Source organism: Myxocyprinus asiaticus, chromosome 13 (assembly GCF_019703515.2).
Source record: "Myxocyprinus asiaticus isolate MX2 ecotype Aquarium Trade chromosome 13, UBuf_Myxa_2, whole genome shotgun sequence".
Classification (NCBI taxonomy): domain Eukaryota; kingdom Metazoa; phylum Chordata; class Actinopteri; order Cypriniformes; family Catostomidae; genus Myxocyprinus; species Myxocyprinus asiaticus.
The window spans coordinates 6,559,151-6,585,502 of record NC_059356.1 but is presented as its reverse complement, the minus strand read 5'-3'; the positions used below and the strand labels follow the sequence as shown (position 1 = coordinate 6,585,502).

The 26,352-nt window shown below is 38.2% G+C and overlaps 1 protein-coding gene across 2 annotated transcripts; it reads right to left on the bottom strand.

The window, feature by feature from the left end:
• Nucleotides 1-6,398: 6,398 nt before the first annotated feature.
• Nucleotides 6,399-25,165, bottom strand: dhrs7ca (dehydrogenase/reductase (SDR family) member 7Ca). 2 transcript variants are annotated; one of them, XM_051714481.1, is made up of 8 exons: nt 25,044-25,165; nt 21,682-21,738; nt 21,424-21,580; nt 18,537-18,649; nt 17,840-18,050; nt 15,109-15,201; nt 14,360-14,509; nt 6,399-7,163 (listed from the first exon to the last, which is right to left on the bottom strand). In XM_051714481.1, exons 2-8 carry the CDS (start codon nt 21,682-21,684, stop codon nt 6,952-6,954), a joined length of 939 nt encoding a protein of 312 aa, XP_051570441.1. In that variant the 5' UTR covers nt 21,685-21,738; nt 25,044-25,165; the 3' UTR covers nt 6,399-6,951. The 2 variants fall into 2 exon arrangements, 1 of the variants encoding a protein (XP_051570441.1); XR_007898971.1 differs by lacking the exons at nt 14,360-14,509; nt 15,109-15,201; nt 17,840-18,050; ... (2 more) ...; nt 21,682-21,738; nt 25,044-25,165 and adding an exon at nt 13,380-13,711 and having other exon boundaries at nt 7,017-7,163.
• Nucleotides 25,166-26,352: the final 1,187 nt, after the last annotated feature.

Genomic DNA, 26,352 nt, shown 5'->3' with positions numbered 1-26,352 from the left:
CGTGTTGCGCCAGGCGAGGAGCAAAGGAAAGCTTTCTTGGAAGAATCACAATATTTTCTTGTTCCCGGACTTTGCGAATGCAACAAAAGAGAAACACGATCGATTCAAGGAATGTAAGAAACTCTTACATCAACAGAAGATTGCTTTTGCACTGATGTTCCCGGCCAAACTGAGAATAGAAACAAAGGATGGTCGCAGGGTATTTACGTGTCCAAAGCAAGCACTGTCTTTTATTAAAACAAAGGGTGAGTAAGCCATTTGGGGTTTTTCATGTAGCTCCAGAGTGTATTAACTCGCTGTATTTACTCTGGCTGTCTGAGGAAGCTGGACGCCATTTTTGTTTCTTTTTGCGCAGTCTCCATCTAGTGACTGGAGTTTGTTTTGTGGAATGTCTCCTTCAAGAAACTTTTGCATGGATGGATGATCGCTTTTACACTGAAGTTCCCGGCCAGATTGAGAATGGACACTAAGAATGACTGCAAAATATCTTCATGCCCACACAAAGGATGTCTTTTATAAAGTTGACGGACTGAGTAAGTCATGTTGTATTTTTTGTAGAAAAAATTTATGCAGCCTCCGAGTGAATTTGACTCGCTCAGTACACACTTGACCATTCGAGAAACCGGGGCGTCTGTTTTGTTTTTTGTGTTTTTTTTTTGTGTGTTGGTTCCGCCTGGCAGCTGGAGCTTGTTTTGTGGAATAACACTCTTTTGAGACAGGTGTGGATGAATCTGTTCGTTCTTTGTGCTTATGCCTCCTGTTGGCTGGAGTTTATTTTTGTGGAGAATTTTTAAGGGACATTAGAATGATTGTCATCTGCCGTACTCATAACAGCTGGCTCACTGAAAAGTTTTTGTCTGTCTGAGGAAACTGAATGGCTTTATATCAGCTGGAGTTTGTTTTGTGGAGGAACACACCTTTGAGACAGTTCTGTGAATTAATCTACATGTTCTTTGTGTTTATTTTGCCTATTGGCTGGGGTCTGTTTTACAAAGTATTTTCTGTTATGTAATTTTGCCTCACAAAATTTGTGCAGAGGCACCGGACTTGAGCAATCTGATGGCAAAGTTGTGGCGGGGACTCTCGTATGTGTACATGGACTCTTTGAGTTTAGAGGGATTGACGCCAGTTGGCGCTGTCATGCGCAGGGTTATTGTGCACATTTTTCTTTTTTCTGTTTGTTTTGTTTGGGGGGAAGTTCGGGGTTTGATTGTTGTAATAATGTTGGAATGTGGTCTGTATAATCTTGTTTTTGACACGATTTATTTTTTCTATTATATCAAAATGTCAAATGTTAATATGAGTGGATTGTCTCTCTCCACATGGAATGTGAATGGGTTGGGGCACCCCATAAAAAGAAGGAAGGTTATTTATTTTCTTAAATGTAAGAAATATGATATAGCGTTTCTTGAAGAAACACATCTTTCCCCGCAGGAAGCTGAAAAATTTGGGAAGATATGGGGTGGACATGTTTTCTTTAGCGCTGGCTCAAGTAAGAGCGGGGGGGTCATTATATTGATAAATAAACATCTACAATTCAAATGTCTCAAACAGATTAAAGCTAAATCAGGAAGAGTCATTGTTGTTTTAGCAGAAATTCAGGGGCAATGTTTGATTTTGGCTAATATTTATGCACCTAACGCTGATGATCAGGGCTTTTTTATAGATCTTGAAGGGATGTTGTAAACCGCTGACACCCCTCATGATATAATACTGGGAGGAGATTTTAATCTATTGATGGACTCAGTCATTGACCATAGTGAAGCAAAAGTGTGTAAGCCCCCTAGAGCAACACTGACACTTCACAGGATGTGTAAAAAGCTTGGTCTTACAGATATTTGGAGACTTTTGAACCCATCTGGGAGGGACTAAACATTTTTTTCATCAGTCCATAAGATTTATTCTAGAATAGATAGAATATTTTTTTTATATCTCTAAATCCCTAATTTCATCTGTTGTTGATTGCTCAATTGGAACTATCTTAGTCTCAGATCACGCCCTGGTGAGTTTAGAGGTGTTGCCACATACGGAGAGAAAAGAATCGTATAGTTGGTGCTTTAATGTATCCCTTTTGCAAAATCCTGATTTTCAACAAATGTTAAAGACTGAAATCAATGTCTATATGGAAACCAACTGGTCCTCAGTATCCTCTGTAGGCGTGGCTTGGGAGGCATTTAAGGCGGTTCTTAGGGGTCGGATCATACAGTATGCCTCATTCATCAAAAAATTCAAAGCACGAGAACTTGTGGAATTGGAAGAGAATATTAAAAGTGTCGAGAAAGAGCTGAAGCGCCGAATGTCATCTAATGGCCTCACAGAATTGACCCTTTTGAAATACAGATATAATACTATTTTTGGTTATTCAGGGCAAGACAGTCATATATTGAGTCGGGGGACAAAGCAGGAAAAATTTTGGCTAGTTATATAAAGCAGAGAGAGTCATTTTCTACCATTCCCTCAGTGAAATCTGCTGGTGGTGAAATATTTACCTCGGCCATTGATATTAATAATGCTTTTAAAGAATTCTATCTTGATCTCTATAGTTCCACATCTTCTTCCACTGATGAAGATATTAGGACTCCCTAAACTGACGACTGAGCAAAAGAATTCTCTTGATTCTGAAATAACCTTGGAGGAGATTGACGAGGTAATTAAGTCCTTATCTACAGGTAAGTCTCCGGGGCCAGATGGCTTTGCCGCTTAATTTTTTAGATCTTATGCTACAGAATTGGCTCCACTTATGCTAGAAGTTTATACAGAATAATTAAAGAATGGAAAGCTTCGCCCAACCATGACACAAGCCCGGATCAGTCTGAAAAAGGACAAAGATCCAAGCGAGTGTAAGAGTTACCGTCCAATTTCCCTGATCCAGTTAGATGTAAAAATTTTGTCAAAAATTCTGGCTAACCGATTAAGTAAAGTTATGACATCTCTTATACATATAGATCAGGTGGGGTTTATTCGGGGCCGCAGCTCTTCTGATAACATCAGGCATCTAATCAATATCATGTGGTCAGTAGCGAATGATCAGATTCCAGTCGCTGCCATCTCACTTGATGCTGAAAAGGCGTTTGATATGGTAGAATGGGATTATCTTTTTAAGATTTTGGAAATATATGGGTTCGGGAATACTTTTATTGGTTGGATTAAGTTACTTTATAGACACCCTGTAGCAGCGGTACAAACAAATGGATTAATTTCAGATTATTTTACTCTGGATAGGGGCACCCGGCAGGGTTGCACTCTTTCCCCATTATTGTTCTGTCTTGCCCTGGAACCATTAGCAGCCACGATAAGAAAGGATGATGATTTTCCAGGGGTGGTGGCAGGAGGTGTGGCACATAAGCTTCTGCTTTACGCAGATGATATTTTATTATTTGTCTCCGACCCTACTAGATCTATGCCTTGCCTCCACAGAATTATTCATTCCTTTTCTAAGTTCTCAGGATACAGAGTTAATTGGTCTAAATCCGAAGCTTTGGCACTGACAGCGTACTGCCCAGTAACGGCTTTTCAACCAGGCACCTTTCATTGGCATAAACAGGGCATTAAGTGTTTGGGCATTTTATTCCCAGCAAATTTATGTGATTTAGTTAGAGTTAATTTTGACCCTTTAATTAAAAGGTTTTTGAGCGATGTGGGCAGGTGGTCTTCTTTACATTTATCTATGATTGAGAAGGTTAATGTTATTAAAATGAATTGTATTCCAAAATTCAACTACCTGCTACAGTCTCTCCCTGTAGATGTCCCCCTCTCTTATTTCAAACAGTTTGATAGCATTCCTTTATTTGGAATAGAAAACGTCCCAGGTTACATTTCAATAAGTTACATAGGCTGATTGACAAGGGTGGGCTAGGCCTACCCAAGATTTTGTTTTATTATTATGCGTTCAGTCTTAGACATTTGGCTCACTGGTCGCTTCCACCTGAGAGAGCCCCTCCCTGGTTTCTTATTGAACAGAAAGCCCTTGCCCCTATTTCACCATTGCAAAGCCTTTCGATCAAACTAACTGGAGAAGTTAAGTCACACCCCGTTAGTTCACATTTGCATGTGATTTGGACAAGAGTGGCCACAGTATTTAATTCGGACATTTATTTAAATGTTGCCTCAAGTATATGGCTGAACCCCAAACTATGTATCAATAAGTCCCCTTTCTGTTGGTCAGAGTGGATTGTGAGGGGGGTTGATACACTCGGCGACCTGTATGAGAGTGGAGTGTTGAGATCTTTTGGGAATTTGGGACATCATTTTGGGATCTCAGTTTTATAGGTATTTACAGCTATGCCACATGCTCTGTTTGGTTTTTGGGAGTAGCACACACCCCCCTAAGGCGGCAGGTGCTTTGGGAGTGGTGATTACTGCTTTTGGAACCGGTCATGAGGCATCAGTGTATTACTCCCTGCTAATTCAGAGTCTGGGGGATGTAGCTTTAACTTCTATCAAGAGATTATGGGAGAAAGATTTTAATTTGGTATTGGAGGAAGGAGTATGGACTAGGATTCTAAAAAATGTCAAGTCTGCATCTAGATATGCAAGGGTTCGCCTTATGCAATTCAATATTCTACATAGATTCTATTGGACCCCCTCTAGATTATATAGGCTTGGTCTTAAAGACACACCCACCTGCTGGAGTGGCCAATCAGAAGTTGGAGACGCAACTCATGTCCTTTGGGGGTGTGTTAAGATTCAAGATTTTCGGTTGAGGGTTCAGAGTTATTTGTGTGATGTTTTGGGCACTCGGGTTTTACTTTGCCCCAGACTTTGTGTTTTGGGCGATGGGGCGGTCATAAATTTGGGGGACAAATTTATAGAAAATTGGGTTCTGACATGTGTTATGACTGGCAGACAAGTCATTTTAAGGGGTTGGAAGTCGGAGGGAGTGCCATCATTTCCAGAGTGGTGTGTGGAGATGGGAAGGGTGGCAGCTTTTGAAGAAGGGATATCTAGAGGATTGGGTAATTTGGACTTTTTTATGGGAAAGTGGGGCAAATATCTGTCATTTTTGGAGGTCTCTCGGGGAGGAACAGTGGAGAGAGAGTTGTAGATGTAGATGTTATGTGTGTGATTATCATACTTTATTTTATTTTTTAATATTTGTTTTTGTGTGTCTATAATCATGTGGGATCACTGGGGTGTTCTTGTGGGTGGGGTTGGGGATTGGGGGGGTAGTAATAGAGGGGGTTAAATATTGATTCTGTTTGTAAATGTTCTTGCTTTTATTTGTTAATATATGAATCAATAAAAAAAATGTAATCTGAAAAACTACTGCAAATAGTTCTCATTAAAAAAATCCTCCATGTGCAGCAATGACAACTTTACAGATCCTTGGCATTCTAGCTGTCAGTTTGTCCAGATACTCAGGTGACATTTCACCCCACACTTCCTGTAGCACTTGACATAGATGTGGCTGTCTTGTCGGGCACTTCTCACACACCTTACAGTCTAGCTGATCCCACAAAAGCTCAATGGGGTTAAGATCCATAACACTCTTTTCCAATTATCTGTTATCCAATGTTCTTTGCCCACTCTAACCTTTACATTTTGTTTTTCTGTTTCAAAAGTGGCTTCTTCTGTGCAATTCTTCCCATAAGGCCTGCACCCCTGAGTCTTCTCTTTACTGTTGTACATGAAACTGGTGTTGAGCAGGTAGAATTCAATGAAGCTGTCAGCTGAGGACATGTGAGACGTCTATTTCTCAAACTAGAGACTCTGATGTACTTATCCTCTTGTTTAGTTGTACATCTGGACCTTCCACATCTCTTTCTGTCCTTGTTAGAGCCAGTTGTCCTTTGTCTTTGAAGACTGTAGTGTACACCTTTGTATGAAATCTTCAGTTTTTTGGCAATTTCAAGCATGGTATAGCCTTCATTCCTCAAAACAATGATTGACTGACGAGTTTCTAGAGAAAGCAGTTTCTTTTTTGCCATTTTTTACCTAATATTGACCTTAAGACATGCCAGTCTATTGCATACTGTGGCAACTCAAACACAAAGACAATGTTAAGCTTCATTTAATGAACCAAACAGTTTTCAGCTGTGTTTCATATAATGGAAAGTGATTTTCTAGTACCATATTAGCAATTTAGCATGATTACTGAAGGATAAGGTGTTGGAGTGATGGATGCTGGAAATGGGGCCGGTCTAGATTTGATCAAAAATGACTTTTTTCAAATAGTCATGGTGTTGTTTTTTACATCAGTAATGTCCTGACTATACATTGTGATCAGTTGTATGACACTTTGGTGAATTAAAGTACCAATTTCGTTCCAAAACAGGAAAATCTGTACATTATTCCAAACTTTTGGCTGCCAGTGTATATATATATATATATATATAATTTATATATATATATATATATATATATATATATATATATATATATATATATATATATATATATATATATATATATAAAAACAGTATATACAAAGTATCAGTAAAGCAGCAATCTATCCTCCAATCAATCTACAGTGACTATTGAATTAAAATTCTCTTGAACATGTGAATATTAAAAAAGCTCAATAAGCATAATAATAATAATAATAAAATGTCTTATTTTTAGAGTTTTCTTTCTTTCTTTGCTGGATCTTATGTTGAAGAACAGAGAGACTCACAAACAAGACCATAATATTAATAAAAGTCCACAATCCCCACATTCAAAATTGTTCAAGCACAGTCTTTTACTTATTAATTTCTCTCATCATTTGAAAACTACAGCACAATGATAAAGCCATGCTTAATATTTGTATAAAATTATAATTACATTATATGCTTAACCCTGGGTTAACCCTAACCCTTAACTGCATAGGAACGATTCCTAACCAGAACAGGTTAAAACATGGAATTAGATATACCAGGATTATGTTTAACCAGGGTTAAGAATGATGATGTGTTAACACCACCCGAGTAGCATTAAATGTGCACTAGTGAATTTATTTTTTCTTTTTTGGCTTCAGTCGACAGGCATCTCCTCAGCTGCAACATTCCTGACTCCTGCTGCCATGACAGTGAAGAAGAGGTTGGGAAAGAGAGATCTGGCATAGATAGCTGCTTTGGAGATGGAGCGGGCCAATAAAATCTCCTTCTTCTTGCTGCTCAGAGTCTTCATAAGCTCATTGGCCATTTCCTCAGGGTTCACACCAAGGGACGCCTGTTGAGTGAAGGCTGCAATTTCCAACCAGTGTCCAAGATCCAGAGGAATATAGTAGAGAACACAAACAAGATCTCATGAGCTCAGAGCAGTTCACTTGCAAATTAAATTGGGCAAAAATCAGAATTTAAAAATTGTGAATTTGAGTTGAATTGGCCATGCGAAACGGGTATTTAAATTGGAATTTGAAATTAAATGAGAGGAAGAGGAATTTACTGAATTGCGAGTTCCATTAGTCCAACACAAGTGTTGTGACAAGAAAAAAAAAAATTACAAAACTGATTTGTACTTATCAAGTCTTATCTTTGATTATTTATTCCCTCATATCTATAATACATTTTCTATACTGATTAGACATATTTCTCTAGATGAAGTTCAACACTGTCAAAACAATCATAACATCAAAACAGACATTAAATTTGAATGTATTGATTATATAATTTATTTAGCAATAACCACTCGTGTACTCAAAAATAAATAAATAAATAAATGTCCATTTAAATAAATAAATAAATCCATTCTTTCAAGGTTTTTCCTCTATAATGGCAAGTGAGATGGCTATTCTAGAAATAATATCATCAGCTCCAGAATTATCAATGCATTTATAAAATGAACACCACAGATGGGGAAGCAATATTTTTTATATGTATAATATATAAATAATTATATATCAATTAAATAGGGGACAATGCGGCTAAAGGCTTGTGCTTTTTTCCTCATCGCAATGTGTATCAAGATTGAAAAAATAAATGTATTTTTATTGAATATTCATGGAGCAACATAATAACGGAAGGGTATTTTGATTAAAATTCATTTAAAAAAATGTTAAGTATCAAATTAGGATAAATGATATATCAACATTACCACAGAAAGAGGTTTACCATTTCCTGTTCATTTCGATCACATTTGGCATTTCATAAGTTGGATCAGTCAATGTGAGCCCATAACAAATTCATTCTCCCCAATTAAGAAAAACAATGTGCTTTATGGGGGGCTTTAGCTCCTTTAGGGGCTTTTAACCCCAAATACCATAATTTTTATTGGACAGTTATTGAAAATTCTTTGATTTAATCATCTTGGACAAAACTGAAAATGACATAAGTATTTTGTCTCAGAATAAATGGGATAATTTCACTGATTTACTACATTAAAATTTCATTATCTTCATAAAAAGTTACAACATTTGAAAAGTTATTAAATGTTAGATCAAATGACCTCAAAATCAACTTTTAGACATAGATCTCATGCATCAGGTCATTTTGCAGTGCATACTGACAAACAGGTATTTAGGAAAGTGTTGAGATATTTTATGTTGCTATTTAGTGTTTTTGGAGTAAATAAATTCAAAAGTGCGTATTATCAAATGTTTCTGGAAATACCCCCAATGTTGCGTGTATGAAAACATTTATTGGAAATGTATACAGAAAATAAATAAACATATTTGAGTCATGACAACTCTAGGAAAGATTTAGCATATTAATGTGGGTATGACATATTGATAGGATATTGGTCTTGGCAGACTATCTGCTACGCTGCTGCAAAGTAAGGCTTGCTACTGCTAAAAATACACAGACATACTGATTTAAGCATGTAGACATGATGCTGCTGCACAATTAGAGAAACACAAGACATGCTGCATTAAGCATATAGGATATACTGCTGCACAACAATCCCCATGTAGCAGATCTAGACCACCAGAGCTGGGGTGGAGGAGGGTTTCAGAGAAAAACTCTAGCAGTGCACTGTAGTAAAACCACTTACAGCAGATATTAAAAGCAATAAGCCATGAGAGGACGTGTGTTAGAATGATTTTTCTATGTGTAAGGGGTATTTCTCCAATGAGGTGTCAGGACATAGTGCGTCTCCTGGCTGCTTGTACATGAATCCTCGTCAGCTCTCTCATTAAGATGGTTTTGAAAATCAAGGTTGCATACTTGATGCCATTCTTATCCTTGCGAACAACAAACGATTCAGCTCTCGATTTACCTCTTCCACCTGCCATCCTGGATGCAGCTGCATGTCAAACCAAATTTTATTGACAAGCCCCTGCAGTGTTTTTGGATTGTATGTTTGATCTTGATAACATTTTCGTTTGTTAAAGCCTGGTGTTGTGTTGACTTGTCTTGTCCCTCTCTACGAAGTTTTCACCTCTTCAAGAAAAGCATTATTGCAAGTAGTGAATTCAGGATCTTTTATTATACACCAACAGCCGCAGCCCGTGCATTTTAAGTCTAGGACTTCAGCGCGATTCATGCCATTAAGAAAACAGCATCACAATGAATAAGACACCGAATCATACATTACGTGGCAGTCAGTTAATAATACCAATTGACATTTTAAAAACACGTCCACGCACGAAAGCTAGAACCAAGGAGGTCTAATACCAAGAAAAAGCTCTCTAATAATATTAGCGATTTAAATTTTGCTTGCAATAAATTTTGTTTCGTCAGGGTACATGGTTACTTTTCAAAACTTGATCCGACACTGAATGCTCAAGCAGCCTAATTTACACTTAGAAAACTCCTGATGTTGCTAGAACAATACAAAAAGCATTTACCAATTTGCTTGAAGTGAAAATCAGCCCTCCTTTCCTGTTTAATTAATCAATCGCATGATCATGCAGAACATCTTAGGTTTTTAAATCCATAAGGATCTCTTTCTCAAAGGCAATAACAGCAGTGATGACAGCCAACTCGTCCGCAAGATCTCATGCTCTTTGCTTCAAATTACGTACATCACTTAAAGCGTGATTGCGTCACTCAAGGCCAGCTAGAAGGCCTAGACTGGGACATATCCTAAATACCACACCCACAAGAACAAATAAATCAGATCTGATTGGCTGATGAATCTGGCAATCTGACTTTAGATGCCTATTCACTTACACTGTTGGGGGATTCTGTAGAAATTCGGAAGGCCTGACGGGGTGGAGCTCAGACTAGTGATGGGAAGATCGGATCATTTTACTGACTTGTATCTTTGAGTCTCGTTCAGCAAAATGAACAAATCTTTATTCAAGTCACTTCATTCATTTCGTTCATTTGAGCAGAATTAAATTGTTACATTTTCAATAGCCAAATCCCCACCCCCAACACGTCTACTTACACAAACTTTGATTATAGTCCCAATAAGGAAAAACTGATAATGCAGCCAAGGACAAATGATGAGAAACAGAAATTATTAGTTCACCTCTGGAATCTTCTTGTCCGAGTCGTTCGTTCTTTTGTCACGTGACAGCCGTATGTGCATAGCGTATACGCTGTCACGTGACAAAAGAACGAACGACTCGGACCAGAAGACTTGATAGGTGAACAAATCATTTCTGTTTCCTGTGTGAGCAATGTGTAGCATGTACGGCTGTCACATGACATAAGAACGAATGACTCGGTCCAAAAGAATGAATCGTTCATGAACGACCCATCACTAACTCAGACTCGCGCTGCTTCGGCTAAGGAGCATGGCTTCGGGCATGCAATTTGTGAAACAGTTGTCACACTTTGCTTGTAAGCGGCGAGGAATACATTTTAATTGGATAAAATGTTAGTTTTTTGCTATTCGTTTGTAGATTAATTATGAGTGGAAAGCGACTGAAAATACATAGGCAAAAAGGTCAATTATAATGAAAGGATGAAAAAATATTTATTTATTAGGCATGTTACGCCAGCAGAGAAGACTTTGCTGGCCCTGAGAAATCGCCACTGTACACAAAGACTAACTAAGTGGTGGGTCGTTGACATACCGGTTCAGCCCCATTCGTAAACCAACATAACTACTGAATCCATAAGACTCTCATTTTCCATTTTTTTACTGTAACTTAAAACTGCCTCAGAGCTTGGTTGAGCTCTATTTTGGTGATTTTGTTTAAATCCAGAGCTACATTTTTCTGGTTTGAAAACAGTGAACTGCACACATATACCCCTTTTCCACTGAAATGGCACTGGTTCTTGTGTGAGAGCCTGTGCTCGGCTGATTCACGGCCCGGGCAATCTGGAACCATCCAAGCGAACCAACCATCCATCGCAAACGAGCCATGCTTTTCCACTGACTTGAGAACCGAATGGTGAACTAAACCATAATGGTTACGTGACTACGTGGTAGTTTTTCGTGACTACCTCACCTGCCCACAAACAAACATGGCACATCACAGTGTTTGAGTACAGCTTTTGCTCTGGTTTTTGAGGACTTTTTTAAACAGAGAAATGCTATCCAGCATTATTACATTGCTCAACAAGATTGCCAGAGACGATATCTACATTCAAGGCAACAGGTTATTTCGACAGGTAGTGTGCGCTTGGCTTAAGGTAATTACATTATTTACTATGAACTTTTGTTGATCTTGCTAAGTACTATAAACTGTAACAGTGGAATCATTATTAACATTGGTGTAACAGATGGTTATATTTTGATTTTTGTCATGGCATATACAGGTGCATCTCAATAAATTAGAATGTCGTGGAAAAGTTAATTTATTTCAGTAATTCAACTCAAATTGTGAAACTCGTGTATTAAATAAATTCAGTGCACACAGACTGAAGTAGTTTAAGTCTTTGGTTCTTTTAATTGTGATGATTTTGGCTCACATTTAACAAAAACCCACCAATTCACTATCTCAAAAAATTAGAATATGGTGACATGCCAGTCAGCTAATCAACTCAAAACACTTGCAAAGATTTCCTGAGCCTTCAAAATGGTCTCTCAGTTTGGTTCACTAGGCTACACAATCATGGGGAAGACTGCTGATCTGACAGTTGTCCAGAAGACAATAATTGACACCCTTCACAAGGAGGGTAAGCCACAAACATTCATTGCCAAAGAAGCTGGCTGTTCACAGAGTGCTGTATCCAAGCATGTTAACAGAAAGTTGAGTGGAAGGAAAAAGTGTGGAAGAAAAAGATGCGCAACCAACCGAGAGAACCGCAGCCTTATGAGGATTGTCAAGCAAAATCGATTCAAGAATTTGGGTGAACTTCACAAGGAATGGACTGAGGCTGGGGTCAAGGCATCAAGAGCCACCACACACAGACGTGTCAAGGAATTTGGCTACAGTTGTCGTATTCCTCTTGTTAAGCCACTCCTGAACCAAAGACAACGTCAGAGGCGTCTTACCTGGGCTAAGGAGAAGAAGAACTGGACTGTTGCCAGTGGTCCAAAGTCCTCTTTTCAGATGAGAGCAAGTTTTGTATTTCATTTGGAAACCAAGGTCCTAGAGTCTGGAGGAAGGGTGGAGAAGCTCATAGCCCAAGTTGCTTGAAGTCCAGTGTTAAGTTTCCACAGTCTGTGATGATTTGGGGTGCAATGTCATCTGCTGGTGTTGGTCCATTGTGTTTTTTGAAAACCAAAGTCACTGCACCCGTTTACCAAGAAATTTTGGAGCACTTCATGCTTCCTTCTGCTGACCAGCTTTTTAAAGATGCTGATTTCATTTTCCAGCAGGATTTGGCACCTGCCCACACTGCCAAAAGCACCAAAAGTTGGTTAAATGACCATGGTGTTGGTGTGCTTGACTGGCCAGCAAACTCACCAGACCTGAACCCCATAGAGAATCTATGGGGTATTGTCAAGAGGAAAATGAGAAACAAGAGACCAAAAAATGCAGATGAGCTGAAGGCCACTGTCAAAGAAACCTGGGCTTCCATACCACCTCAGCAGTGCCACAAACTGATCACTTCCATGCCACGCCAAATTGAGGCAGTAATTAAAGCAAAAGGAGCCCCTACCAAGTATTGAGTACATATACAGTAAATGAACATACTTTCCAGAAGGCCAACAATTCACTAAAAATGTTTTTTTTATTGGTCTTATGATGTATTCTAATTTTTTGAGATAGTGAATTGGTGGGTTTTTGTTAAATGTGAGCCAAAATCATCACAATTAAAAGAACCAAAGACTTAAACTACTTCAGTCTGTGTGCATTGAATTTATTTAATACACGAGTTTCACAATTTGAGTTGAATTACTGAAATAAATGAACTTTTCCACAACATTCTAATTTATTGAGATGCACCTGTAAGTGTTTACATCTTGATTGAGAATCCCAATGGTTTACTTAGCAACGATCTTCCTAACAACGTAAGTTTTCCCCTTACTGAACAAAACAATGCACAAAATAAAAGGAGAAGAGTGCAAGGAAAGCTAACAAAGTTGGCAAATGTAATAACTCAGCTGCAGAGGACACCGGCAACTCGGTGTTGTCTAGAGCGTTACTGGCTGAATTCAATGCCTATGTTAGTTACCTGACAGGTCGGTGTCCGAGCAATCATTGCTCTGTCCACTGCCGCTTTTGCTTAGGTCCTTCTTGTGGTCCCTGTACTCTCAAGTTTATGATTTGGTCAGTCGTCTGATTGAAGCCGGCATGCAAAATATCTTGCTGTATCTCCTCATCTACTCTTTTGTTTCCCCTTTGCAATCTCTCTAGTTTACCTTGGATCTCCATAAATACCATATCACAAGTAGAATGCTCGTTTCACCAAAGTTTCCTGAACAACTTTGATGTCTGACATTTTTGTGTGTTTTTTATTATTATTGTGTGTACTGAGTGAAGAAGTACTCCTTGCAGCAGACAGTAGCTACTGTTGTTGTTTGGAAAGAGTTACCCGGTGATGAAACATTATCCCGCCCTCCACCCCCTAACGTAAGCAGTTCCTGTGTAGAGACCAGCAAGCTTTTGGGGGCGGTGCAGAATCAGTTTTTCTGCCCCGTAATGGCCTTTTCTGCTGTGGAACAGTTTGAGAATTCAGACCGGCCTAGGAACCTGCCCCAGAAACATGCCGGTGGAAAAATAATAATAGTCGGCATAACGGTCTTGATCTCATTCCTTACTTTCACAAATTCCTTTTTTCCCCTCTCATTACTTTCAACATCTCTTGCCATTGAATCAGTCTCCTCCTACCATTAATCAACTGTCAATTCGCCATGTAAATCAAAACTGTTAGCAAAATCTTTCATGTTGGTGGAACAGTAGCATCAGACACCACAATCCTCAAATTTATGATATAAAATTCAACTGTTGTGCAGTTAGAGGTACGCATTTGAAGTCATTTTACAACGGTTTGGAGCTCAGCTCATCCAATTAGAATTCAGGGTCGGAGCTACCCATTTTATAACTGAATTTCTTTTCATTTCATTCCATTTTTAATTCTACTATTTGTATTATAATTCAGGAATTTAATTAGAATGTTAAATTCTGAATAGAGCACAACCCTGCTTCACTCACTTGTCCACATGGATTTTGCAGTGGCCTCATCCGTTATGGTGGTAGTTTTTATGAAGGTGTGATTAACAGTGCTGACAGTGATGTCATATTGTTGAACCTCAGCCCGCAGACAGTCAAAGAAGGCCTGAACTGCGTGCTTGGAGGCTGCATCTGAACAGAACAGGAGATACTAATTACACTTACACATTGATATCTCAACATTTTAAAGAGAGATTTTGAATGACAGTTAAAACAAAAGCTCCATAAAAGTAATTCATAAAACTTGTGGACTACTGAAATATTACTTACAGTATATTGCATATATACAGTATATAACTTGTGCAATTTTGAAAAGTTTATCATGAATATCGGAGGATTTTTCCCCCCTGATAAATATCGATATTGTTTTATTGCCCAGCCCTATTTCAGAGCTTCACTGGAGGGCAAGATTTTCAGCGAATAACTTACATTTGGATCTGTTTCTCACACAAAGCTATCCAAAGCAAAGCTATGACTTCAGAAAACTTGGAATATAGGAGTACAAGTTTTACTTTCTCTGTCTTTTTTTTTTGTTTTGTTTTTTAGCTTGACAGACGTAGTCACTGTGACTGTCCTTGAATGGAAAATAACTGCATGAAAATTAAAAAGAAAATGTTCCTTTTGTGTTCCATGGAAGAGCATATGGGTTTGGAATGACATCAGGGTGAGTAAATAATGACTAAAGAATGAAAGAATTTTATTTTTGGGCAAACTAATCCTTTCAAACTCACAGGTGGCGCGGAAGGGCACTGTTAGTTTCCCCTGAATGCTGTTGACTAGAAGAATGTGACCTGTCCTTCTGGAGATCAGGGAAGGGAGGACACCTGTGACAGCAAATACAAGTTAAACATGATCTAACAGCACATAATTGATGTTTACAGCTGTCACACAACTAAAAACCAATTCTTAATCAGTATTCTTGTTTTGTCCAAACTGAAATGAAACAAAAGAAATTTATAGAAAATAAAAAGCATATTTTTAGGGCTATTAAGACCCTATTTAAATTGTGAAATTATTTTCAGGACAGTTACGAACATTTTAGCCCTCAATTCTCATTACTGTAATGAAAAAAAAGAAAGATGGTTATTACAATATTCTCATTACCGAAATGTGAAAGAAAATTAAGTGTTAAAAGTAATAAAAATCATCATTAAACACAAAGGGAATTGTGAAAGTAACACGTCAAGACATTACATTGATGAGAATTGGGGATAATATGTGCTGAATGTAACTTAGCAGGCAGACAGGAGCAGATGACTATGATGATGTGCTGAATTTAAGTGCTAATTTTGTCAATGTGTGTGTGTGGGTCTGCCAGCACATGCATGTTGCAGAAACCCCATAGATGGGCATTTGGAAAACAGTCCCAATGAACTGTTCTATTTCTTTCTTTGTACAGTTCAGGGTTGAGTTTAGGGCTGTTTCTAGGCATAGGTGAACTATTGAACTATTGTAGTATTACATACACTTTGTTAGTATTTGGCATCATTGCTTTTAAATTGTTTAACTTGGGTCAAATGTTTTGGGTAGCCTTCCACAAGCTTCTCACAATAAGTTGCTGGAATTTTGGCCCATTCCTCCAGACAGAACTGGTGTAACTGAGTCAGGTTTGTAGGCCTCCTTGCTCACACATGCTTTTTCAGTTCTGCCCTCAAAATTTCTATCGGATTGAGGTCAGGGCTTAGTGATGGCCACTCTAATACCTTGACTTTGGCCTTAAGCCATTTTGCCACAGATTTGTACGTATGCTTGGGGTCATTGTCCATTTGGAAGACCCATTTGCGACTGAGCTTTAACTTCCTGGCTGATGTCTTGAGATGTTGCTTCAATATATCCACATAATTTTCCTTCCTCATGATGCCATCTATTTTGTGAAGTGCACCAGTCCCTCCTGCAGCAATGCACCCCCACAACATGATGCTGCCACCCCCATTCTTCATGGTTGGTATGGTGTTCTTCGGCTTGCAAGCCTCACCCTTTTTCCTCCAAACATAACGATGGTCATTATGGCCAAACAATTTTTGTTTAATCAGACCAGAGGACATTTCTCCAAAAAGTAAGATCTTTGTCACCATGTGCACTTGCAAACTGTAGCCTGGCTTTTTTATGGTGGTTTTGGAGCAGTGGCTTCTTCCTTGCTGAGCAGCCTTTTAGTTTATGTCAATATAGGACTTGTTTTACTTTAGATATAGATACTTGTTTACCTGTTTCCTCCAGCATCTTCACAAGGTCCTTTGCTGTTGTTCTGGGATTGATTTGCACTTTTCACACCAAACTATGTTCATCTCTAGGAGACAGATAGCGTCTCCTTCCTGAGCGGTATGATGGCAGCGTGGTCCCATGGTGTTTATACTTGCGTACTACTGTTTGTACAGATGAATGTGATACCTTCAGGCATTTGGAAATTGCTCCTAAGGATGAACCAGACTTGTGGAGGTCCACAATTTTTTTTCTGATGTCTTGGCTGATTTCTATTGATTTTCCCATGATGTCAAGCAAAGAGGCACGGTGTATGAATTTAGGCCTTAAAATACATCCACAGGTGAACCTCCAATTCAGTACACCTCCTATCAGAAGCTAATTGGCTAATTGTCTAAGGGCTTGACATCATTTTCTGGAATTTTCCAAGCTACTTAAAGGCACAGTTAATTTAGTGAATGTAAACTTTTGACCCACTGGAACTGTGATATAGTCAATTAAAAGTGAAACAATCTGTCTGTAAACAATTGTTGGAAAATTACTCGTAGATCTAAGTAGATGTCCTCAATGACTTGCCAAAACTATAGTTTGCTAATATTAAATCTGTGGAGTGGTTAAATTAATGACTTCAAACTAATTGTATGTAAACTTCTGACTTAAACTGTATATTTGTTTTTTTAAGAGCAAATTTATTAGCATCCCATAGAGGGTTAACTTCAAAATAAAAGACATGATATAAAACATGACTAGCACCCCTACTGGCCACTATGGAGACCCATATGTTACACTGAAGTGACCGGAAAAGAAAAATGACAATGCAGAAAATGTCAATGGTCCTAAATGCAGGTTTTATTTTCTTTATGCAAAATATAATTTAACTTTTTTTTTTTTGTGAGCTGATTTGTAGTTAAATTTGACCAGGACATTTTCTCAACAGGTTTTGTAAAATTCATCCATATAAACATCCTTAAAACAATTTTCAATTTTCAATTTTTTTTTTTTTTTTTATGTTTCAAGCATAGACCACTATATTGTACAAGCTTTATACTTAAAACAAGAGAAAACTATTTACCAATGGGGTAAGAAAAAGAAATTTAAGATATAATATTCTCTGAAAACAAGTCTTCTGGGGAAAAAAAATAAATAAAAATTATCAGGTAATGTTTTCTTGTATTAAGGATGTTTATATGTATTTACTTAAACAAAAAACTCTGATTAAGAGAATTTTGTATTTATTTATATATTTTTTTTGCAGTATTTTACCTTTAGCCAGTGTGATGGGCCCAAAGTAGTTGACATCCATGACAGTCCTGTCTATCTCTAGTGACAGACTTTGAACAGGAGCCTTCACCTTCATGCTGCTGTTGAAGATAAGAACATCAAGACAGCCGTAACACTCCAGGATCTCAGAGACCACCTCAGGAACACTCTCCATATCACTGAAGTCCAGCTCCACGAGTTTGGGCGGAAACGTCTAAGCAGTAAAGTTGAATAAAATTTAATCAAGTGACTCACATTTTAAAAACACTCACATTTTAAAAACACAATTTTACAAGCATGGGAGACCTGGGTTCTCATCCCACGTTGATTGCAGGAAGTAATCGCGTTCAAATAATCACTGTCATGTGCCGTTCGGAAGTTGTATTTTCCCTCTAAGATTACATTTTTAATAAAATATATATTCTTCACTGTATTACAATATTTTAATCTAAAAACAACTCGCCCTCTGTGGGCAATTTACCTGGAAACTGGAGCTCACGCGTGCCCATATGTTCGAAAACACTTCTAGCTTCGGCCACTGGGGGAGTGCTTTAAATTTCAGAAAGCACAGACCGATTTTAGTTCAAGAAGTCAACCTACTGTTTCCGAATTCACTGTGAGATCAGTCTTTCTAAACTTCTGACTCGTACTGTATGGGGACAGAGTTTATTTATATTGATATTTGTAATTCTGTACTTACAATTGTAGGATTGGATTCAGTCATCAGCCGCTCAGCTAGAGACTCCAGCTTCTCCCAGTTATTTCCACACAGAATCAGTCGGGCTCCACCAATATGGAAAAGTTTTGCACATTCTAAAATAATCACAACATAATCACCAACTTCAAAACCAATTCGTCAGCACACTATCACAAACATTCAGTCTAGAGGAGACAGTTGTTCAGAAAAAAGCAGTGTCAATCCAATTATGGAGTACTTTGTCCTGTCTCCATTATATATACAGTACGTCAATACATTAGAAGAAATATTAAAGGAATAGATCACTCAAAAATCCCCATCTTTGTAAGTAAACCCATCATTTACTCACCCTCATGTTGTTCCAAACCCATATGACTTTCTTTGTTGTTAAGGAATGCTATGGCATGACAGCCTCACCATTCACTTTCATTGCATCTTTGTGCATACAATGAAATTGGTGACTGAAGCAGTCAGTACGTAACATTTCTCCCTAAATATCTCCCTTTGTGTTCCATGGAAGAAAGAAAGGTATACAGTTTTGAAACAATGTAATTTACAAAAGAACTTTCATTTTTGATTAAACTAACCTACACATTCTTCATAAACAATGTCACAAAACATGTTAAACTTGGCCTCCACCCTTGCACTAAGTGTATTCTCCAAGGTGGAGCACATGTCCTGATCTAATCTGCTCCATGCTTCATTATCGTTAGATCTTGTTCAATTAATTTGTTTCCTTCTCCCTTTCTCCTTCTCATTGTTTTGCCTTCTCTGTCTTGTCTGTGGGTTGATGCTTGTATCCTCTTGTGGTCCACCTTGCAGGCTTATCTTGTCCTGCTTGTGGTACTGGTCTTCTTGATGCCCCTCCACAACAGTGGATTCAGTAGCACTGTGGTGCTCAATCGGGCTCTGTATCCTTCTTGTCTAATCTGCTGCTGCAGTGCAAGTTTGTGCCTGGCTGTTCCTGCCACATTTCATCCTTCCTTGATGAATCTGCAGACCTTTTTAAGTCATTACTCTCATCCACACTCAACTGCATCTCCTAAGGATCCTTTGCTCATTAACCATGGCCGTTCCAGATGTGTCCGTAGAGTCTGGCCTAATTAGTCCATCTTCCATCCCACCTCTCGGAGGACCACTGGGCTATTTTTGTTGTATTGTGCTCATAGTTGGTTAGGGCGTCTCCTGTATGAGGACATGTGGGTAAGGTAACTAGCCTTTCCACCCCGGAGCAGACTTTCTTGCAGTCAGTCAGTCAGTCTTTCCTGACTGTCTCCCAGTCTTCCCTGGACTCCAACTGCCCTGTCCACAGTAGTCACAGGTCTCCCAAAATACTAATCAGATGCACAGGAAGCTGTCTAAACCTGCTGGGCATTATTGCCTGCCGCACCTCTGCCAGTGCCTTCAGTCGTCCAGCTATGGGGTAATCAGCCCGGAGCCACCAATCACAGATGTTTTGCCCCTTTAATCCCAGAATATACCCTGGTGGTGGGACAGCAGTCAGGGACACCTCCCTGCCACCCCCGGCAGCTGGACATGGAATAAATTCCACTGCTTCTTGTTCTTGCATTCCCATCAAGACATTCTTCCTTTACAGGTCATACCATGCAGCCATGGTTCGATACAACCCAACCCCCATGAACAGTCCTACCCTACTTCCAAGCATCTTCTCTGTTAGAAAAGACAAGCTATCGGACTACATCTACCACCCCTCCAATGCCCATCCTTAAACCAATCCCCAACAGATTAAGTTGTGAGAGGTGAGCCACGAGACTTCATCAGCCACCCCTTCAATGCATAGCTTGGCATGGTTTCACTCCCCAACTCAATCCCTCTCTTCAGAAACCCCCAGAAAAGGACCGAGTGGGTCAGCGGAAATAATTCCTCCCCACCTCTTTCCCTCTCCCACATAATACCTCACCACATATCACAAATGTTCCCTATTCCTACATTCTCCCTTCTGCACACCCCACTTTTCATTCTTCCTTCTTAACCATAAACAAAACCTCCCATTCTCAGCTTCCTCTGACATTTCCTTCAGAGACCTCTTCAATGCTGATCCAGTGATACCAAAGTCTTTCAATAGATGCTGCATTGATCTTCCCATAGATCCTCGACACCCAACCTCCACAGGGTAAATTGCAGCCCTCTATACAGTTTCCCTGCATTCTGTGGCCAGATCAGCATATTTTAGCTTCTTCCTCTCATAGGCTGCCTCTAGTCCCTCTTCCCATGGGACAGTAAACTCAATCATTATGACTTTTCTAGCTGACACTGACCATAACACTACTTCCTGCCTCAAGGAGGTCATGACGACCTGCTGGCCAAGGTCGATCACCATTTACCAGTCACTTCCAGGTGCCAAGATTGATCTTGCTTACCTCAGTGCAGTGGCTTGTGCGGCACCTCCCTCTTAAAAAAAAAAAAACTAATATATATGAAAGTTTCTTAAAAAAAAAAAAATTAAATCTCCTTCCTGCCCAATAGGTGGCAATATGCACGAAGAATGCAAATCGTCAAAAACAAAATAATTTAAATATTGATCTGTTTCTCACCCACACTTATCATATCACTTCTGAAGACATAGGTTTAGCCACTGGAGTTTTATGCAGCATTTTTGTGCCATTTTTAGCTGATTTGTTTTTGTTGTTGTTGTTGTTGTTTTTGGTCACTATTCTCTTGCATTGTATGGATCTACAGAGCTGAGATATTCTTCTAAAATTCTTCATTTGTGTTCAGCAGAAGAAAGAAAGTCATACACATCTGGGATGGCATGAGTGAGAGTAAATGATGAGAGAATTTTCATTTTTGGGTGAATATCCCTTTAACCAAAGCATATTTCTGAAAGTCTGGAACACCCTTTTTTGTTCAGTTGTTCATGAAGCTGTACCATTTCCAAGTGTTGACAGTGAATCAGTAATAAGCACCACTTTGTTCCTCACAGTTGTCTTGGCCAAATGCCTGAGTATCACACTGTACAGATAAAAGACAACAGCTGTGAGCAGCACCACTGTGGGCACAAGCCAAACTGTGAAAAAGTCCACACTCTGAAAGAGAAATTAAGACAGAAAAATGATTCATTGTGTAAATTTAGCATTCATTTTTAAACATTTTACTTAGCCTAAATGCTAAATACGTAATTTCTCACCATAATGTCACTTATACCCCTGGTGATGGAATTTTAGTGCATTGAGTTTAACAGAACCTTAAAAGAAGAAGAAAAAACAATACATTAAAAAGAAGTCTGAAAAAACTTTTGGAAGTTTGAAATAGCATACTAACATACTATTATTTTTTTCTGCAGTAGTACAGTATGTACACTGTGTGTGCACATTTTATGCTAACTTTCTGGAAAATGTTCTGTATATTGTACAACTGAGCACACTTTAATACTGTATATCACAAAGCAAAGCACTTTCTCAACCTTCCATTTCCAGTGTGATGAACTGAAGTAACATCAGCCGTGATTTTAAATTTCTTTGACTTATTTGATCACACTGCCAAATATATGACATTTTACACAAAATTGAATAAAAAATGAAAAACAAAATATCAATTTCCAAGATGATAACTGGATGCCACTCAGTGTAGTGAGGTCATGTGACATCAATGTTCTACTGTTTGAAACGTTTATCATGAATTAATGCTTACTGTTCCACATACTATTCAGCAAGCAGTTTACAGTGTGTGCTGATCAGTGTACAGTATAGTAAGCTTGTATTCCAAACATGGCAATTTATTTGGACTTTTGGGTTATTGATGTTGATATGTTAGAACTATAATAAATGTTACCTAGTTAAAATTATTGGATTTAATTCTATCAGATCTGACCTTTAAAAAAAATTTCTTTAGCTAGCGTAACCAAGGTCGATTCAGTAATATTACATGGGTCATCTTAATAGTAGTGTATTTTTGTACTCTGGAAAATTAAAATTTTTACATGATTGTTTTTGTGAATATATAAAAGGTACATTTATTTTTATATGATGCCTTACAATTTAAAGTTGTGTCAACTTAAGAGGGGAAGTTGTTTAAACAGAACACAAAGAAATTGGACTAGACTCGATGAGTCTAGGTGGTTTTATCAAACCTGCTATATTTGACTTGCTATAGGAAATGGGTGAGACCATAACACTGTAACGATGCTGGCAACAGGCAGACGAAGAGACCATGAAGTAGTGTGATGAACCCAAGTGCGGTTTATTAACAAACGTGAAATCCAAAACCATTACTCCAAATGTGAACAAAAACAAAACATGAACTAGACTGAACTTGACTTGACTAAACTTAACATGGCATGACTAGACTATGAAACATACATTACATCAACAATACTTGACAATGGAAAACATGAGGGTTTAAATACATGGACATGGGAGAACAAACCAATGAACAATCAGAACTCTAAACAAGATAAGACAATCAACCAATGAAAACAAGACACATGAACATGGAGGGAAAACATGAAATCACATGACATGAAACAGGAACTAGAATTTTCTAAATAAAAGACATGAAATACAAGAATCAACAAAATACATGACAAACACAGAGCAGTTATTATTATTATTATTTTTTTTTTGTCAAATAAAAACCAATAGTGGCGTCTCATGCTCATTACTTCTGGTGAGGCACAAACAATCACTTAACCCAGCATGATGATGCCACACACAAACATCCCTAATAATTTAACCTCAGTACAAAACACCACTAAAATATACACATCCACTTCAAATAACTCAAGTGACCATAAAAGCAAATCAGATATAGGCAAATCATCAATGGCTGTGCATACTAACTCGCATGAACAGCTTAACAAAACCAGTCAAAACGAAAGACCCTGAATATTTTGCAGTTATTGTAATCTACTACCAACAATGCATCAACAACACCTCAAAGCAATGGCATACAAATCACTGAAATGATGAATGGTGCACTTTAACCAAGGCGACCTGCAACACATTAGAATAAAATTAGCTTAACTTACCAATTAAGTTCACTAGGCAGGTCTGCACTCAAGAGCGATAACTTCTGAGGACCATGTCAGCTTGACATACATATGATCAAGGCTTCTGACTGGCTAAGGAGTAAAGGCAAACTTGCCCCTCAGGCTATCATTGAATGCACGTTGCACATGCGCATGACATTCTCCAAATCTCCCTTGATTAAATCTGAGGACGAGGGGCTAGCCCCAGGCATATAAATGAAAACGATTAAATTGTTTTAACGCAACAGACCTTAATTACAGAATTTCCCAAAAGAATATCTTCTGTTGTCTTGTATAATGAACATAAAACAAGTTTAAGATGCGGAAATTATATTATTTCTCAAAATAAATGTATGAATTTTCCACACATTTTGTACAACAGCACCACATTTGGTGGGGCTCAGCCCCACCTGCCCCTAATGTACAGATGCCACTGAAAATCAATAAATGAGTGAGCAATATGTGCATAGATCGCTTGACTTATATTTTTAATTTCAGCTGAATAGTTATCACAAGTTTAGCCAACAAAAACTTGAGTTATCTTAACAAGATCAATTCAGGGCAGTTATTTTAACTTTATATTTTAAGTTCTGATAACTAGAAGGCAAAATAATTTATGTAAGGCCATATAAAGAAGATACTAAATGAATGTTTGTTCTGAATTTAGAATCTAAAAGGAAGATATGTTTAATACTTCTAGAGTTAAAGGTACTCTAACTAGGGAAAAACACAAAGTTTTGTTTCCATTTTCTGAATGCAACAAGGGGTTTTGAAGTCAACTAATTTTAGTAATATACTTACCTATCTCCATGTCAAAATAAAACGATGACGCTGACACCTTTCAAAGGTTATTTTTCTACCTGTAGTTTTGCTCCAAAATCATAGGCAATAAAGGGCATTTTGAACCCCTCTTTCCAAATTAATGGATTATTTAGTAAAATTTGATATATGGCATTTAATATTTTGACTTTCATCATCATTTAGGTTTATCTTTCTTCAGAAAAAAGTATTAACAAAATCAAAAATTTCAATCTGGAAAGTTTCTGAAATTTGGTTACTTTGACATGGAATAACCCACATAATATTTTTAAATGAATAAAACTAGTTAATTTGATGTTACCATGAGACCATTTTAGGTTACCTGAAGAAAAAAAAAAAAAACTTTACTGTGTGTATTAGAAATAACAAAGAGACATTCAATGAAAACCTGTTAATATGAAGGTTTGCATGGAAGCTCTGTATCACTGCTATTTGTGTTGAAGGAAGCTCTAAATATATTCTAGCCTTGAATTTGAGCACTACAGAAATTCCCAGCCTAAGTTTGGACTGCAGGACTGACTCACAAAACAAGAGAGAAAATAAAACACAGAAAACTAACAATCACTGTTAGAAATCATGTTCAATTAACAACAGTGAAGTAACACAGAGCTTGAAATACAGAGCCTGAACATTAGACACCTAGACAGTGCTGCTCTATCATATATCTGTTATGTATTGTTCTTGCATTGTCCTTCATGTCTTACCACACACATGAGCCTCTTATATCCTCCTCTGCTGAGAAAGTCTGTTGTTTTAGGATTCAGCATTAATGGTTGTAATCTTCTCCACTGTGTCTATGCTCACTGCACAGCTCTGAACAGCAGTCACACAAGCAATAATGCCATACTGTGGGGTTAAATTGCTTTTAATAGCACACAGCTGAAGCTGTCATTTGACATGTGTGTCACATCTGTGTTTTAAGTAATGCTTTAAATGGATAAGGTCTAACCAGTCTGATCGTCATCGACATCGTGAAGACTAATGCTAGCTGTGATCAGGGCCGTTTCTGAGCATATGGGGTCCCTAAGCAAAACATTGAAAAACAAATTTAGTAAATTTAATAACTTAAAAAGTGAGATCTGAATGACTGTTATTTTGGAGCCCCACAACTTTCAGCCCTCCTATGCTATCATAGTGGATGGTAAAGACTTATAGGGCATATGGATGATCGCTTCTGAATGGAATGCACCCAATCATTTCTTACCAGTGGTCTGGCTGTTTCTCCTCCTCTTCCTTTTACTTCGACTTGTAGGTGCACTTCAAGACGAAAAAACTCTTTGTGCGTGCACGTGCCTGTCACTAGGGTTACCCCTTTTGTAGTTGTAAAAAAACGGGACACATTTTCAGATGGTCCCAGACCACATCTCCTCCAGAGTTTTACCATGGTTTAGCAAAATATGTCGACCGTAGGCAAAATTTCCAATGATTATTGAATTTGAATTAACATTACCCTCCTGGGGTGGTCCCTCTTGAACGATTTCACTGTGACACCATCTGACTAGCTTAAATACGGGACAAATCGTGTCCCATATTGATTTGATACAGGACGCATCATTTCATCTTTAAATACGGGAGGATCTTGCAGTTACATTCTCCCTTCCCTCTTGGGCCACAAGTGGGCCCCCTATAGTCTAATTAAGCCATAACAGTGCCTGAGTCTTACTCACAGCTTTTAGTATATTTAAAAATATAAAAAAAGACCTTGCTTTGTGGGGCTCCCTTGTGTCTCTTGGGCCTTAAGCAGCCGCTTATACCATTTCTGGCTAGAAACTGCCCTGGCCGTGATATAAGCATGCAAAGCATTTGGTCATGCAAAAGTTTAGACAAGGATTTTTAAAGTGAACACAATAGGATCCCCCTCAAGCATCAAAGACCTGTAATACAGGATGCCTTGTGTCCTATATTACAGAGCCTTGATGCTTGAGGGAGATCCTGTTGTGTTCACTTTCAAAATCCTTGTCTAAACTTTTGCGTCCAGCGCTGAGATGCTTCAATTGCCAAATATGTTGCTGC

Excerpts from the sequence above, each read along its gene's own strand:
- dhrs7ca (XM_051714481.1), bottom strand. Across the intron at positions 18,650-21,423 it reads ACTGTCAACACTTGGAAATG|AATGTGCAAAACTTTTCCAT; the intron begins GTACAGCTTCAT and ends TGATTATTTTAG. Across the intron at positions 7,164-14,359 it reads TGCAAAATCCATGTGGACAA|CCTTCACTCAACAGGCGTCC; the intron begins GTGAGTGAAGCA and ends TGGAAATTGCAG.